At 34.7% G+C, this 17,242-nt stretch overlaps 1 protein-coding gene across 1 annotated transcript; it reads left to right on the top strand.

Annotated features, from left to right (window-relative positions):
* Positions 1–95: 95 nt before the first annotated feature.
* Positions 96–17,048, top strand: LOC135142984 (uncharacterized). The gene is made up of 4 exons (XM_064074803.1): positions 96–353; positions 15,092–15,209; positions 15,265–16,287; positions 16,337–17,048. The coding sequence occupies exons 1-4, from the start codon at positions 328–330 to the stop codon at positions 16,844–16,846; spliced, it is 1,677 nt and encodes a 558-aa protein (XP_063930873.1). The 5' UTR covers positions 96–327; the 3' UTR covers positions 16,847–17,048.
* Positions 17,049–17,242: the final 194 nt, after the last annotated feature.

The following is a 17,242-nucleotide window of genomic DNA, read 5'->3' as shown; positions in this document are numbered from 1 at the left end:
ATTAAGGGAACATATTAAATTGCATTTTTTTATAAGTAAAACAAATCATTGTTACAATTAAAATAAGTTCAAAAATTATGTCGAATATCCTAGAGATATTTTTTTACATAATCATCCTGAAATATTACAGAGCTCATAAAATAGGCACCACGTACTGATATAAGCACATATCACTTTTAATTCTCAGTCATGACACACTTATTTTAGCTGTGTAACATAGATAAGTGATAATGATAAGACATTGGACACTGTATCGTAATATGTACCTATTTAGATACGTATAAATACGTCGTGATAATTACGCAACTCGGTCTAGTAGCGTAAACCATGGCGAACCAAAGCACTAGTAGTAAGTAGAATTTAAAATAATTTCACACTTTTTCTTTGAACAACAAACATTGTTCATCTTGCAGGTAAAATCTGTGACGAGCCGCCACTAAATTCGTTCACGAGAAAATTGTAACTAAAAAGACTAATAACAAACCCTCAAAACATAACGCGAAAATTTGCAAATCTTAATTAATTAACACGCATGTTCTAATCGGCATATAGTACCATTCAAATAGATAAACAAAAATCAACTATCAATCCCCAAATGCAGGAACAAAACTCGCGTATTCGCAAATTGCGAATAACATTGCGCTTGCCAGACATTGCAAATAAATTGTACAAAATAATGTGCCAGAAACATCGCCAATCGCAATTACTCTCATCTAAAAATTGTATCCAAACCAAAACAGCTGCAAACGAAACGCAGACGCATAAAAAACATCAAAGAACGCCGTCGCTTCAAACTTACTACGTCATCAACCCAGCAGTGCATCTGTGCACGCACACTCATCTTAGCCCTCGCTAGAATAATCCCCACTTCATCCCCGGAACTGAGATTTCATCAGCTTCCCATATTTTTACCATATAAGGAAGCGGACTTACCGATTGGTCGACGCATCTTCACATTTTCATGACCATATAAGGGCATATAGTACCACACAAAAGCACGGTTCTATTTCTGTCCAAAACGAAGCTATATAAGGCTGAATTTCGAGCAGGAAAGAGATTCAGTTTAGTAGAGTTTCCAGTTGCGGCCGAAGGCCCTGTAGAATCGTTGGTCGAGATTTTTATTAATTTTGCTGAATTTTGAAGAAATCCGAACTTAGAAGAATTTGCTGAGCCCGAGAGGAAGATAGAAAAATTCTCAATGCTGCAGCTGTGTAAGTCTACCTTTTAGTCATTCTTAATTTATCTTGCTTTCCGTTTTTTCGTCATGTGTTCTCGAATTCGAATCGTACATGTGTAGCGTTTAATTTATGCGTTTTCTTCGTTACGTTGGGTGTGAACAGTTAGCGCCGGCACAGAAAGTAATCTTTAGTGCTTCCATATGTTCCCGTTTGCAGGTGGCACGTTTATTAGCCTTGCGTCGGTTCTTGATTGTTGGGGAGGATTTTTCGATAAATTACCGTTCGCTTTTATGATAATTATTCCAAATTTCTGTAAATTGCCGATTTAACTCTTTTGCTTGCGACATAAATATTTTATATGCGTTTTTGGAGAGGATTTTTCTGATTTTTACCGTTTGCTTTTATGATAATTATTCCAATATCTCTTTAAATTTGCCGATTTAATTCTTTGCTTGCGACATGAATATCTTATGTGCGTTTTTGGGAAGTTCCCGAATTGAAACCTTTTAATCTAATTTTCTTGCTGTCGATTATTTTATATTGAATTTTTGCCGTTTAAATATGACTCCGTTCTCTGATTATTTTGCTATAGTATTTGGAAACCTCACATTATATTTTATTTTAATCGTCTCATTGTATTTTAGCGCATTTATGATACTAATGTCCCAATGTTTAACTGCAGGTATAAATTATGACTGTTTATTTTTACATGTATCTAACTGTCCTGTAACCATCAATTTTTCTCGTGAACAATTGTTGTGCTCGGCATATTTAGCTAATCGATGTATGTGAAGACTTATTTATCTCTCTTTTTACATGTTTGTATTCATAAGCTGTCGTAGATTTAAGTGCATGATTTTAACCCGTTATTTTAGTTGTTCTTATAATCAGTGGAGATTTCTTCGAATCCACTGAATTATTGGTTTTATTATTATTTTAGTTGTTTTAATGATTTAATTAATATATAAATGCCCAATCGCAATTTATTTAAATAATTAAGCAATGATTCCATTTAGTAGTTAGTAGTTTATTTTTTTTGGTTATTTATCATGCTCGTAATATTAATATTGTTTAGAAGGTGTTGCATTTAATTAAGGATTTACCGAATTAATTTTTAGTCTTTTTGCATGCTGATTTTTCTAGGATTAAGTTTATTAATTAAAAATGTGGGTTATGTTCATAGATTTTAAGAGTTTTATTAGTGGAATATAACTGCGTAGCGCTTTAGAAGATAGTTTTGCATGTTGTTTTGTTTTTTCGTGTTATGTGTGTGAATTTATTTTATGTTTTATTTTTCTGTTGATTATTTACACATTTACTCGATTATTCTTTTGACATGCTTATTATGCTTTCTTTTAATATACGTATAAAAATGTTATATATGTTTAATTATTACCTCTTCCCCTACATGCAGTTTAGCTCTTCCATTTCCAAGGAAATGGGCCTACACCCAAATAAATAATTTTGTTAGTGTCCAAAAGCTCGGCCGCGGTCAAAACTATTTGGGCACGACAAAATGGCGCAGTCGGTAGGATCATTCGCTGAATTGCAAAAAAGGGAAGTTGTAATAATGAATTAACAAAAAAAAATAAGAAAAATCCAAAGCATTTCACCCTAGAAATTACGGTAGAATTAACGTAGATTTAACTATTACGAAATAACGGCTAATAACAAAATGAATTCAGTGTTAATTTCATAGCGACAATTATCGCGGCCATCTTGTCGAACCGCCGTGGCAACTTAGCCAATTCAGCTCAGCGTAAGCTCGTGCGTCGCGCGACTATTTTCAACCCTTTTCGGCCGAACTTATTTCGAACGATCGCGCCGGAAAATTGAAAATAATTTTGCATGATTTTAATAAACCGTTCTCATAAGAAGAACAAATTAGCAGAAAAATTAAATAAATAGATGTTATAAACCGCATAAAAGAGATTTTAGAAAAATCTAGTAAGGTTAATGTAAATAAAATTAATTTTGAGCAATTTTTAGTATAAAATTAGGCATTTTACTTTTTATCTAAACAACGGCCTTTATTTATCAAAGAAGTTTATTTTCTATCGAGCACACTTATTATGATAATTCCAGAAAAACATTAAATTCGAGAATTCACGCAATTTATTCAACTAGAGTGCACACAGAGTTTAAGTACTTCTTACTTACCAAGTTTTGTCTATAAGATACTAAAATTTTTTCCTCATCTTTTTCACTTTCGCACTTTTAAATTATGGAACAACTTTTCTTTTAATTACATCCAGTAGCACAGCAAGCTTATGAAATAAACACCAGAAATTTTCAATTACTTCAAATTTATTTTAAATTATAAGACATACACCATAAGAACACCATCATGTATAATCACTCCACCGACAATTTAGTTCGGAATAGGCGACGATCGCAGTGTGAGTCAGTAGTACCACCAGGAACTGACCAGATAATATCCCAACTCGCGAAAAATTCGGCGGTGATGGTACAAAGTCCGCTTCGTAGGTAGGCAGAAGTCTTCGTTGTACCTCAACTACGGGCCTTTTGCTGGTTGCGGGGCGCGATGTCGAAAGTCCGTCCCAAATCGAACCCGCGATTTCTAACGTGGAAACGACGCGAATTTGATTGACAAGCTCGCAAAGCGTCTAGGCGTCGAAGAAAAGCTCTCCTCTGTCCGAAGATAACGTAGAAAATCGGTAGAAACTCGTCGTTGTTCACCTATAAAAAAAAAAGTAATCGTTGAAAAGATTTCATTACAAAATTAAAGTAAATTAACAGACATACGTTTGAACCATTGAGAACACAATAGAAAACAAAATTATTACTTACCTATTTCTGCTTTTGCTTGCTAGATTAATTTTCACAACAACAGACACGATCTTGCTTGTATCAAAAATCACTGAACACTAAAACGGTTTTCTCAATATCTTAAGTTCCCAAATTTAGAAACAGTGCGACAAGACGGTTCTCTCGCTTTAACGAACCCCTAATTGGTGCGAAGATGCACCCGAATTGCGCCCTTGTGGTTAGACGACACCAGATGTCACACAAACAGTGATTTGCATGTTATACCATAACTAATTGCTCGCACTCTCGTTGAATATGAAAACTTTACATACTGGACTAAAGGAATAAATAAAATTGTTTACTGGAATTTTATTACGAAGTACTAAAGAAAATACTTTCGCTTATTTTGTTTCGTTTATTTTTGCAAAAATATCTTATCGTTATGACTGTCAATACCGGTAATGTGCTAACTTTTTTCACGCGAACGCTACAACCCTGCAAGTACCTTTCCGAAATGCATCAGTACAAAACCCGTGCAGTAGCGCAGTTCTTAATCGCGATCCCCCAACTCAAGAAGTCGTACCAGATGTTTAATAAAACACGATAGCTTCCCCTGCCTAGTGCATCTTTCACAGACCCAGATGTAAATAACATACTATAGTTTACCTTAATTTCGCAACATCAGAATAAATGATAAGAAAGAACAATTTATTTAAATACCGCTTATGCATATAATAATTAATAATAAAACCCAACGAATTCATTCTGTTTGGTGAAGGATATTCACCCTGACTCGGAACAGCTGGGACCGGAAGCGCTTTTGAGATAAAACAGTAAAAAAAAATCATTTTCGATATTTAAATAAAGTAAAACAAATTTAAACAAATACACAAATCATTGCTAGCATTGTCACGTACGTTTTGACGAAATCATTAAAGAATTTTCATTTAAATTTTATAAAACCTACTTTAAATAATTACAGGCAATTTTTAGCTTTTCGACTCTAAAATAACAAAAGAAAAATCAATATATAAACCAATCAGTCAATCATTGTTTTTTGTATATGAGCCATGCCTTACTAATTTTTTTTTCCTGAACGTTTAATTCATATTTGATAAAAATAGAACCTTTGTCTGAACTTTGATAAACAACACATCAATTAACTAAAAAAAAAAATTTTGTTAGATTTTCTGAAATTAGACTTTAAAGATGTCCATAAGTAATTTTGTCTTGTTGAATTTAAGGAAAGAATTTTATAAACCACAGTTAAACTAATAAACGAATTCGATTTGGATTTTTACGTAAAAAAAAAGACCTTTTGTTTTGTTGAACTTCCAGCATAAAAATAAAGTAATAATAATATATTTAAATTTTAATTTTTGGAATAATATAAAGAAAATCAATCAGTATTTGGAAATAACCCAGATTTAAGAACGAAACAGGATTAAACAAATAAGTAACTCGATAAGGCAATACAGTAAATTTTGTTATAATAGAGAAGACATAAATAACTAAGTAAATAACGAATAAAACAAACATTTAGAAAACTTTCTTGTCGCGTACTGGTTGGGCCGAATAAAAGCAAGTGTGAATTCCAGAGCATAAAAGACTAGAACAGCAAAGTGAAATAAATAAGGAGATAATTTACACCCATTACTAAAAGAAATAAAAATATATGCATAAAATTTAAATCAAATTAAGGATGAACCGTCGATATTTTTTAGAACTCGTGCTGTACATCTTCAGTCAATAAATCGTTGTAGCATTACCAGATGTTGAAACAAAATAAATCCGATAATCGTAAGCCCTGAAGTAATAAACGGTAGATAAAATCCAATAAATAACAACTACATATGTCAAAAATTACATTTTTTATGGAAAATCGCGTCCCAAAACAGCTTAAAATTCACGGAAGCTCACACTTCGGAAAATAAAACTCTTGATCCGTCCTTCTTTCCAAAAGTGGCTGTAAGCCCCAGTAACCTCATGTGTATCAATAGCGTAACTTAAGTTAAACATGGGCAATTCCACGAAAATATCAACCTCAGCACATTTTTTTGAAAATTGTTAAATTAATCTAAATGTTACAATTAGTACTTCAAAAAACTTTAAATTTTACTGGCATATATTCACTTACAATATAAATCACGGTCGTAAAGAGTGCACCTTTATTGACAATAATGTACAATCAATACTTACTCCAACATTATCTTAAAAAAAAAAAAAAAAAATATTACACTTCTTTCTTCTGATATATGTGATAATTGGTATAAGTAACGATAAGCGACTAATTTTCATGTTATTCGGAAATATTAAAGATAATTGCAAATCAGATTACATTATCTCTTTTTCTCATTCTCGCTCTCTATTTTCATTGTACTTTTATTGAAATTGCCTTGTGATTATTATTATTAAAAATCGCATCGTTACTTACGCGAAACGGGATAATTTTTTTGGTGGCTTAGCTTTGAAATTAAATAATTAGTCTTGACAACCGCCAATCTACCAATAATTTGATTGTGCTGTGTTAATCAAAATGTCTTTAACATCTACTGAAAGAGTAAAAAAAAAAAAAAAAACCGACAAAATTAAAGAGACTCAGAATACCTAAAATTAACCAACCGAAAATAACAGCAGCAATATAGGGCAAACAGAACCTGCATAAAAAAAAAAGACATTGAAACAAATGGACATTTCAAATTATGGTAATGTCATCAGGTAAATAAATTGTAAATTCGGTAAGTTTGAATGTTTTTTCTTTTAATATTTAACCCTTTTACTTTGACATTACATACATTTGTTTATTTCAACTTATAGAGGTTCTCATAAAAAATTTAAATTTGCAAAATCAAATTTTATAATTTTCGAAAATGCTGGAAATGTTTCATGGTATGTACTTCTTGGGCGAGCCAAGTTCTGTCTAAACAACCTTCGACCAACTTTTTCCTTTGTTTAAAACACGAATTTGCAATTTTTCTTATTTCCGTGGCAGCTAATATTCACAAGTTCGCGTAAGAAACGATGGCATCGTGTAAGTAATGCAAACTTTTAATTAAATTTTGTCTAAATTAAATATGACTTTAGTAAAATCAAATTATTAAGAAAAAAGAGAAAACAAATCTCTACGATTAGGTTAAAAAATGAAAGTGTAAAAGCACTTATGAGGACAGTTTAAAATAAAAAAAAAAACTTTTGCAGAGTCCCGTACGATTTTAGTCTAAGTAACGGCGGAATTGCCCACATACAATGAAAATAAAAGAAAAAGATGAACTTGCAAGGAACACAATTATCATATCAAACATGTGAAAATGATCGGAAAAACTAACAAAAATTGTACATAAATGAATAAACAAAAGATTGCATTTATTAAATTAATACTTTAAGAAATAACGACCATAAGTCCATGGCGACATTTTATAGCATTTCAAAATTTTTAACAACTTGGAAATAGTAAAATACTAAAAATTTATCACATTCAAAATTTCAATTTCAGTCTTGACTTAATCAATAAATTATTTTTTTAAACCTATAGTAAGAATTGTCTCTAAAAAAAAAAAATAGTAATTTAATTAATCTCTAGTTTAAATTAGTTACCAATAATTTTTCCAAATGCGACCATCAAGTTAACAGACGAAATTTTATAAACAGTATAGATTAGCGCATTTACCACAAGAAGGGAACTTAATCTCAAGATTCTATCATTAATCATTACCACCCAGAATACGGCCCCAATAATGATTTAAAAAGTTTTAAATTTAAAACAGTTTCATTGGAACTGTTAGGCGTGAAAATAGTGAAATTAATAAAAAATGCCGAGATTCAAAATTACGTAAGCTAGAAATTATTAACGACAATAGTTTGCAGAATTGACAAGAAGTAAGCATAGGTAATAACGTTTAGGAAAAAGAATTATCATAATTAAGTGAAAAAGGCTCCGATATAATGTCGGTTTAACAAAGAAGAAATTTGTGTAACAACTATTTACTCAATTACCAGAAAGTAGAATAGTAGAATAGCAGTTTAGTTTATAAGTTAACATTACCAGACAAATAGAAACAGATAAGCTGATAAAAGCTGTACGCAGCCTGTAAGTCGCGATGATGATAATAATAATAATACTAGAAATCAAATTTATTAGTAACCGTTTGTGGCTCAAGGGTCAATTAACCGGCCATACACAAAGACAGACGCACCTAGTGAGCGTTATAGGGACGAAGGTAAGGGTAGTAACAGAGTGGTTGTAACCGTGTGGAGAAGAACTCTGCACGTACTACGGAACTGGCATCAATAAAATCAATTCGATAAATTCATAGCGATCACTTTAGAATAATTATAACATCCGGTAATATAACATAACAAATATAAAGAAAAGAATATGAAAGAAAGAAGGATAACGTAGTAAAGAACATCTAGAACAAAATAAAGGATTTTTCCATCTGTAACAGTACTAGAAGTACAAGCACCAAAACACCTTAACAAGTTTTCGTTTTGATATCGTAGCAAAAGAGACCTTTGGAGACGATGTTTCCACATCGTGTTGGGTTGGTGTTACAAACACCCCAACGAAGCACGTGCATAATTTAAAGAAATAGAGAATTTAGAGTACCGGAAGTTGATTAATGATGCATCAAGAAGAAATAAGAGATTAAAAAAAGGAAATGTTGATTTGAAAGAAATAAGAGATTAAAAAAAGGAAATATTGAATTGAAAGAAATAAGAGATACCGTATGGAAACCCCATATGAAGATGCAGCTACATTAGTTTTAAGAGATACCATATAGCAACCCTATATGAAGATGTGAATCCATTAGCCTTAGGAGAAGTTTTTATTTGAAAAGAGTTATTTGATTTGAATGATACCGTTATGGCAACCCCAGACGAAGATGCAGGTGCATTAGATTTAAGAGATACCGTAATGGCAACCCCATACGAAGATGGGATCACATTAGATTAAGAGATACCGGCATGGCGACCCCATACGAAGATATGAATCCATTAGTTTTAGGAGAAGTTTTTATTTGGAAAGATTGATTTGAATTGAAAGATACCGTCATGGCAACCCCAGACGAAGATGCAGGTGCATTAGATGTAAGAGATACCGTAATGGCAACCCCATACGAAGATGGAATCATATTAGATTTAAGAGATACCGTTATGGTGATCCCATACGAAGATGCAGATGCATTCGATTTAAGAGATACCGTTATGGTAACCCCATACGAAGATGTAGCTTCATAAGGATTAGAAGAAGATTTGAATTAGAAGAATTTATTTGAGATTGGGGCTAACGTAGTGGCGACCCCGAGTAGAGAAAGAGGCTAACGTAGTGGCGACCTCGAGTAGAGAAATAGAGGTTAACGTAGTGGCGACCTCGAGTAATGAAATAGGGGCTAACGTAGTGGCGACCCCGAGTATTGAGATTTGGGGCTAACGTAGTGGCGTCCCCAAGTACAGGAGCTCCTGAAAGTATTTATGAAAGAGATGAGAATTATTAAAAACAGATAGAAGAAAAAGCGGTACAATATAAAGAAAAATAGAGTAATGGCTCAAATAAGTCACCCCATAGTATTAGGATAGGATTAATCACCAAAGGTATCAATGGCTACAAAGAATCAAAAGGAATTAAGTGAAGCATATAATTGCTCCAGAGCACCAGCAACACTGCCATACACCTCAGGACAATGAAGACCTTACTAGATCAATCGATGACATAACTACGTTGAAAAAATTTCTCGGCGACATGAAAATTTCCACCGAATAGTCAGGTTGTTTGCCAAGGTGCACTTTCGAAACTGGCCATTTCGCAGTGTATCATGATTGAACCCTTGGACGAGAAGTTCGACAACGTTTTAACAACTCACTTAGCATGCAAGAATTAAGAAAATGTCCCGATGCGAATGACAAATACAACTGGAAAGTAACTAACATCCGAAAGAAGGAAAAATCAAAGAAAGATGTTGCAAAATAGAAGTTTATTAGAAGTGAATTAGAAGACAAAAAGTTAATTAGAACAAAGTTAATTAATCAGTGTAAAATGAACAGTAATAAAATAGTATACAGTAAATTGAAATAAAGGAAATTAGTTTACAGTGAATTGGAATAAAGTGAAACATAAAGAAGTTAATCAGAATCAAGTGAATTAGCAGAAAGTAAATTCGAATAAAGTGAATTAGCGTAAAGTGAAAATTAATTTAAAATACAGCGATTGAAATAAAGTGAATCACTATGAAACAAATATTGTCAGAAGTGAACTATTAACAACCCGAAATCATCAGCTGCTTGAAAATTTAAGAGTGGAATCGTGCACTAAGAAAGTCAACCGTCTATTTAATACAGAAAATGTTTCGCTGATTTTCAGAAGATCGCACAAAATTCCTTACAATCGAAAAGAAAAAGTAACCGCACAACCACACCCTTACCATACAAAAAGCAAAGACAGAATTCCAAGAAGACCCTTGGGTACTACGTAAACGAACATAACCCAATGTACATACACCGTTAGAGATAGATAAGCACCTAGACCATAAGAAACAACATTATAGATAGGATTAGTTACGGATAACTTAGATGAACCAGGGAACAAGTACTAAAAACACATATTAATTACAAATATCTCAAGATAACACCATCCTAACATAGATCGCTCAAATCAGACCAGCCGCATCCCTAATCGTCTACGATTGTCAGAGACACTCGACAAGTTCGGATCATACGAAAAAAAAAAACCATTCGAGAAAATACATGGGTAAACATATCCCGTTGAAGTGACGCGTTCATACCAACAACACTAGCAGTCAACAATAAAGCCAAATTGACATTCACTCCCAATCAGAACCTGGGCGCTGGAGACGTTTATACGAATCAAGAAATCAGAGCGGCACAAGACGCTATGCTGTTCGGACATGAACGAAAAGCCATCAATGACATACACATGCGTAAAGCGATGGGTCAAGAAATAGACAATCAGGGAGTTTAGATGCACATCCTTAGTGCTGAAGAAATAGAAAAACTAGCAGAAACCACAATAGATAAGGTGTGGGACAGGTTCAAAGGGATAGGTTCCTGAACAAGTGACATTTTAGAACTATACGGTATTATTCGCTTTATAAAAACACTAACTTGTATAATTATAAACGCGATAGCTATTCAAAATTAACACGGATGAGCAATTAAAATCTTAGCTAGTTTTTGGGACACCCTAACAATGTGGCTTCTCCACCGGAAACACAAGAAAGAGGTGTTCCGAAATATGCGAAAAATCACAGAACGTAGCGATACACCTAGCGATAATAACCCGCCCAATCCGGGATACTTCCCAACAGCTCCCGACTTAGCTTACCCGTACTCCGAAAACTTTGCTGTAAAACCGGAAGAACCATCGTGTTCAAAAGTATCGGAAAAACCTCTAGTAGAAACAAGATCTGACGCGAAATCGGAGAAAAAGAAATTAACCAAATCTCATACGATAACATATGTGGACCTTAAGCAAGCGATAGATGATTTAAAAGAACCCCGAAATCACACCTGGTTCTAACTGTTCACCTAAACTAATAAACAAAAAAATTAAATAAAAAAAATAAAACAATAATAATAATGCATGCCTAGTATTAAGAATATAATCTCAAACGTTCGATTTAAATATCCTTAGATCATAAGAGTAGAGTAAAATTGTAAGAGAGCAAGATAAAAAAGTTTGACCGTAGGTAGTCCGACACAAGAAGGAGATTCAGCGTAAACCCTAGAAATTCGACGACACGATGCCTACTGTAACTCAGCAATGGGTCCCCATAATTTGGCCAGTTAAAGACAATGCCAGATTATATAATATAACAACAACCAAGGAACAATTCCAGCTCAATACACATATGGTGGGTTAGTCATGACACAAACACCGTAAACAATATCTCGACCACAATGACATTAGTTCTCCTCCCCATGAACTGCGGAGAACGCCAAACGATAAGTCTCAAGCAATATAACCCTATGCGAGCGTTTGTTGAACAATCACAAACATTCGTATATCAACCAAGGTGCTCATTAACGCAAAATTTCAATGAGCTGGAGCAGTGCAATGATATTCTAATCATTGTGTTTGGCCTGATCATCATTAATATACTGTTGTTTTGCATGATCATCCTGTACCGAGGGGCTCCACAACACAAAAATCCATCCAGTGGGGACGCACAATCCATACCCACAACACCAACCTCTCTGGAAGTACCCTCAACTTCCCCAGAAGGCTTCACCTCGTTGGTACGAACTCCCTCCAACATAACGTGGCGGTCCAACTGCAAGGAGAACCCCGTCTATATGGTGAATAAAGAAACAGCAGCCGGTTATGACACCCCGAAACCAGTCACAAGATTTCGAGGAGAGGCTATCAACAACGAACACCAGACAGCCCGAGTATATGAAGCCACAGAGCAGATCACTTGCACCCAGACGAGCCCATCGCCAACGAACACAACAGAGAGGCAAACCATCGAAACGCCTCCTCGACGTCATACATACTCTAACGTACACATATATCAAGGCGTGACTCCTCGCAAAACGGTAGTCATTGAGTTGTCCACCACCACAACCTTGGACCAAGAAAGTGAGACTAACAACCCAGAACTGAGCCCGTCAAATCAAAACGACCCATAGAGAGGCATCACACTTAACACCTCCAGAAGAAAAGAAGAGCGCATTCTATACAAATAAGTAAGCAACAAGTATTATTGGCACAACTTTTATATCCGTAAAAATTTAACAATCAGAAATAATAGGAAAGTTTTGCTAATAAGACAGATCGCAAACCAGTCATATCAGGGACGTAGGAGTAAAACTGCGAACATTTCGGTGCTCGCATTTTACTTTTTGCCAGGGAGTGTTGTGACGAGCCGCCACTAAATTCGTTCACGAGAAAATTGTAACTAAAAAGACTAATAACAAACCCTCAAAACATAACGCGAAAATTTGCAAATCTTAATTAATTAACACGCATGTTCTAATCGGCATATAGTACCATTCAAATAGATAAACAAAAATCAACTATCAATCCCCAAATGCAGGAACAAAACTCGCGTATTCGCAAATTGCGAATAACATTGCGCTTGCCAGACATTGCAAATAAATTGTACAAAATAATGTGCCAGAAACATCGCCAATCGCAATTACTCTCATCTAAAAATTGTATCCAAACCAAAACAGCTGCAAACGAAACGCAGACGCATAAAAAACATCAAAGAACGCCGTCGCTTCAAACTTACTACGTCATCAACCCAGCAGTGCATCTGTGCACGCACACTCATCTTAGCCCTCGCTAGAATAATCCCCACTTCATCCCCGGAACTGAGATTTCATCAGCTTCCCATATTTTTACCATATAAGGAAGCGGACTTACCGATTGGTCGACGCATCTTCACATTTTCATGACCATATAAGGGCATATAGTACCACACAAAAGCACGGTTCTATTTCTGTCCAAAACGAAGCTATATAAGGCTGAATTTCGAGCAGGAAAGAGATTCAGTTTAGTAGAGTTTCCAGTTGCGGCCGAAGGCCCTGTAGAATCGTTGGTCGAGATTTTTATTAATTTTGCTGAATTTTGAAGAAATCCGAACTTAGAAGAATTTGCTGAGCCCGAGAGGAAGATAGAAAAATTCTCAATGCTGCAGCTGTGTAAGTCTACCTTTTAGTCATTCTTAATTTATCTTGCTTTCCGTTTTTTCGTCATGTGTTCTCGAATTCGAATCGTACATGTGTAGCGTTTAATTTATGCGTTTTCTTCGTTACGTTGGGTGTGAACAGTTAGCGCCGGCACAGAAAGTAATCTTTAGTGCTTCCATATGTTCCCGTTTGCAGGTGGCACGTTTATTAGCCTTGCGTCGGTTCTTGATTGTTGGGGAGGATTTTTCGATAAATTACCGTTCGCTTTTATGATAATTATTCCAAATTTCTGTAAATTGCCGATTTAACTCTTTTGCTTGCGACATAAATATTTTATATGCGTTTTTGGAGAGGATTTTTCTGATTTTTACCGTTTGCTTTTATGATAATTATTCCAATATCTCTTTAAATTTGCCGATTTAATTCTTTGCTTGCGACATGAATATCTTATGTGCGTTTTTGGGAAGTTCCCGAATTGAAACCTTTTAATCTAATTTTCTTGCTGTCGATTATTTTATATTGAATTTTTGCCGTTTAAATATGACTCCGTTCTCTGATTATTTTGCTATAGTATTTGGAAACCTCACATTATATTTTATTTTAATCGTCTCATTGTATTTTAGCGCATTTATGATACTAATGTCCCAATGTTTAACTGCAGGTATAAATTATGACTGTTTATTTTTACATGTATCTAACTGTCCTGTAACCATCAATTTTTCTCGTGAACAATTGTTGTGCTCGGCATATTTAGCTAATCGATGTATGTGAAGACTTATTTATCTCTCTTTTTACATGTTTGTATTCATAAGCTGTCGTAGATTTAAGTGCATGATTTTAACCCGTTATTTTAGTTGTTCTTATAATCAGTGGAGATTTCTTCGAATCCACTGAATTATTGGTTTTATTATTATTTTAGTTGTTTTAATGATTTAATTAATATATAAATGCCCAATCGCAATTTATTTAAATAATTAAGCAATGATTCCATTTAGTAGTTAGTAGTTTATTTTTTTTGGTTATTTATCATGCTCGTAATATTAATATTGTTTAGAAGGTGTTGCATTTAATTAAGGATTTACCGAATTAATTTTTAGTCTTTTTGCATGCTGATTTTTCTAGGATTAAGTTTATTAATTAAAAATGTGGGTTATGTTCATAGATTTTAAGAGTTTTATTAGTGGAATATAACTGCGTAGCGCTTTAGAAGATAGTTTTGCATGTTGTTTTGTTTTTTCGTGTTATGTGTGTGAATTTATTTTATGTTTTATTTTTCTGTTGATTATTTACACATTTACTCGATTATTCTTTTGACATGCTTATTATGCTTTCTTTTAATATACGTATAAAAATGTTATATATGTTTAATTATTACCTCTTCCCCTACATGCAGTTTAGCTCTTCCATTTCCAAGGAAATGGGCCTACACCCAAATAAATAATTTTGTTAGTGTCCAAAAGCTCGGCCGCGGTCAAAACTATTTGGGCACGACAAATCACTATGTCGGAAGACAATATAATCAATACCCCCAATATAGCCATAGAACCAACACAAAGCATGGGTACTTTCATGTTCACGAACATGAAGAAACACAAAAACAACATCGCCCAGGTACTATCCAATCCATTTATAAGCAATTCGTCAAACACGTTTTTTCTATCAACAGATAGATGCCAAAACAGGCCAGAAAGACACATTTGAGAAACTTCTGCAACGCTCCACCCGAACAGCCCTGCATATGTTAGATAGAAAAATATCTCGTGGTGACGTGATCACCCTGTGTACAAGAAACCACCTAAATGCTGTAGTGCCCTACATAGCAACGCAATTTATAGGAGCAGTTATAGGTTCCATCGATCCCTCGTTCTCTCCGCAAGAAATGAACCATCTCTTAAACACAGTTCGACCAAAGATAATATTTACACTACCAGAATCAGTACCGATACTCGAAAAAGTACTACAAGAAATTTCGCTTGACGCAGAAATTATTGTTTTTGGCCAAAGCAACAAGCACACCGAGTTTTCTGCTTTTCTTAAACCTCATGCTCGTGAAGAAGGGTTCGAGCCTGTGAAAATTGAGAATCTTCAAGATACTGCTGTTGTACACTTCAGTAGCGGTACTACGGGCTTACCAAAAGGAATATGTTTAAGTCACTACGCTTTTGTTGGACAAATGATCAACGTAAGGCTTACTGATTATCCAAACGAGGCCTACATGAAAAAAGCCGTAAAGTATATATGTTTTCCTATGACGCACCTCGGCTACACTTCTCTCTACTGGTTGTCAGCTGGCGCTATGTTGCTGGGTTCTATAGGTGACGGTCACTGCCGGCTTGTGTGTGAAACTTTTGACGGAAAAGAAGCCTGGAATTATATCCAGAAGTACAAACCATGTTTTGTGATGATGACGCCAGTTCAGGTCATTGAAATGCTCGCAAACAGGCGAAAAGAGGTTGACGTTCAATGTGTTTTGAACTTTTCGGTGATAGGATCTAGTATTTCAAAAGAGTACTTGCTCCAAATTCAAGAAGCTTTTCCTAATGCATATTTGGGCGCGGGCTACGGGCAAACAGAGGTTTGTGGGCCTCTGACCATGTTGGTTCCGAACGACAAACATCACGCGGAACTGCGTGCAAACCCTGAGAAAATTGAAACTGTTGGTGTTCCCGTTCGAGGAACTTCGTACAAGGTACTAACATTTATTTTTTATGATTAGTAGGTGCTACCTAAAGTTGTAGGTTGTGGATACCGCTACTGGGAAAACCGTAGGTTTCAAGCAACGTGGGGAGCTTCGAATCAAATCTAAATTTATTATGAATGGGTACTACAATAGAGATTCTTCGGATACTTTCGATTTAGATGGATGGTTGAAGACTGGCGACATTGTGTATTATGATGAAGATTTTTGCTTTTATGTGATAGACAGGATTAAAGAGGCTTTCAAGTATCAGGGGTGGTTTATTGCACCTGCTTTACTTGAAAATGAGTTGTTGAATCATCCTGCTGTGAAAATAGCTGTCGTTGTTGGCATTCCCAGAGACGATGGTCACCATCCCATGGGTTTGGTGGTACTAAACGACGGTTTTAGAGTTAGCGAGGAAGAAATCGAGAAGTTTATTGAGGAGAGAGTTCCAGAGAGGCAACGGTTGCGAGCTGGAGTTAAATTCATTGATTCGGTACCTTTGACAGTGACGGGGAAAGTAATGAGACGGGAATTGAAGCAAATGGTTTTAGAAGGAAAAATATAAATAAATAACTGAAAAAATACAAGGAATTTTCGACTTTTCACACAGGTCTGTAACAATATTCTTAATAGATGACAACTTTCAAAGCCAAAGTTATCGAGTCGCATCCAACAGTTTTCATCTGAATCTACCAAATGAGGAATTTTAACAGGTTTCTTGTAAATACACTGTTGACAAAATAAAAAAGAATATTTTCAGTCGTAAATTTTTCATTATTATGCATTTTATGCACTGAAGAATTGTACTCACTTTTTTAGGATGATAATAATATGATTTTCTTGTAAGAGATAAATACATTGATCAATTGATATTTTGTAATCCTTAAATTAAAGTTAGTGTCTCACTATTCCATCAACATTTATCAGCATTCTCTCGTTGAATTTGTGAGAATTGTGAGAA

This window comes from Zophobas morio, unplaced genomic scaffold (genome assembly GCF_036711695.1).
Source record: "Zophobas morio isolate AGI-343-1 ecotype UQ-CSIRO unplaced genomic scaffold, CSIRO_AGI_Zmor_V1 ptg000057l, whole genome shotgun sequence".
Taxonomy (NCBI): Eukaryota; Metazoa; Arthropoda; class Insecta; order Coleoptera; family Tenebrionidae; genus Zophobas; species Zophobas morio.
This window is presented reverse-complemented; position numbering and strand designations above follow the sequence as displayed.

What these genes read in the sequence shown, in the direction of transcription:
- LOC135142984 (XM_064074803.1), top strand. Translation starts at nt 328, where the DNA reads ATGGCGAACCAAAGCACTAGTAGTAA. An exon ending in AACCAAAGCACTAGTAGTAA is followed by an intron (nt 354 to 15,091) that starts GTAGAATTTAAA and finishes TTGGGCACGACA; the next exon opens with AATCACTATGTCGGAAGACA. An exon ending in TTCGAGGAACTTCGTACAAG is followed by an intron (nt 16,288 to 16,336) that starts GTACTAACATTT and finishes CTAAAGTTGTAG; the next exon opens with GTTGTGGATACCGCTACTGG.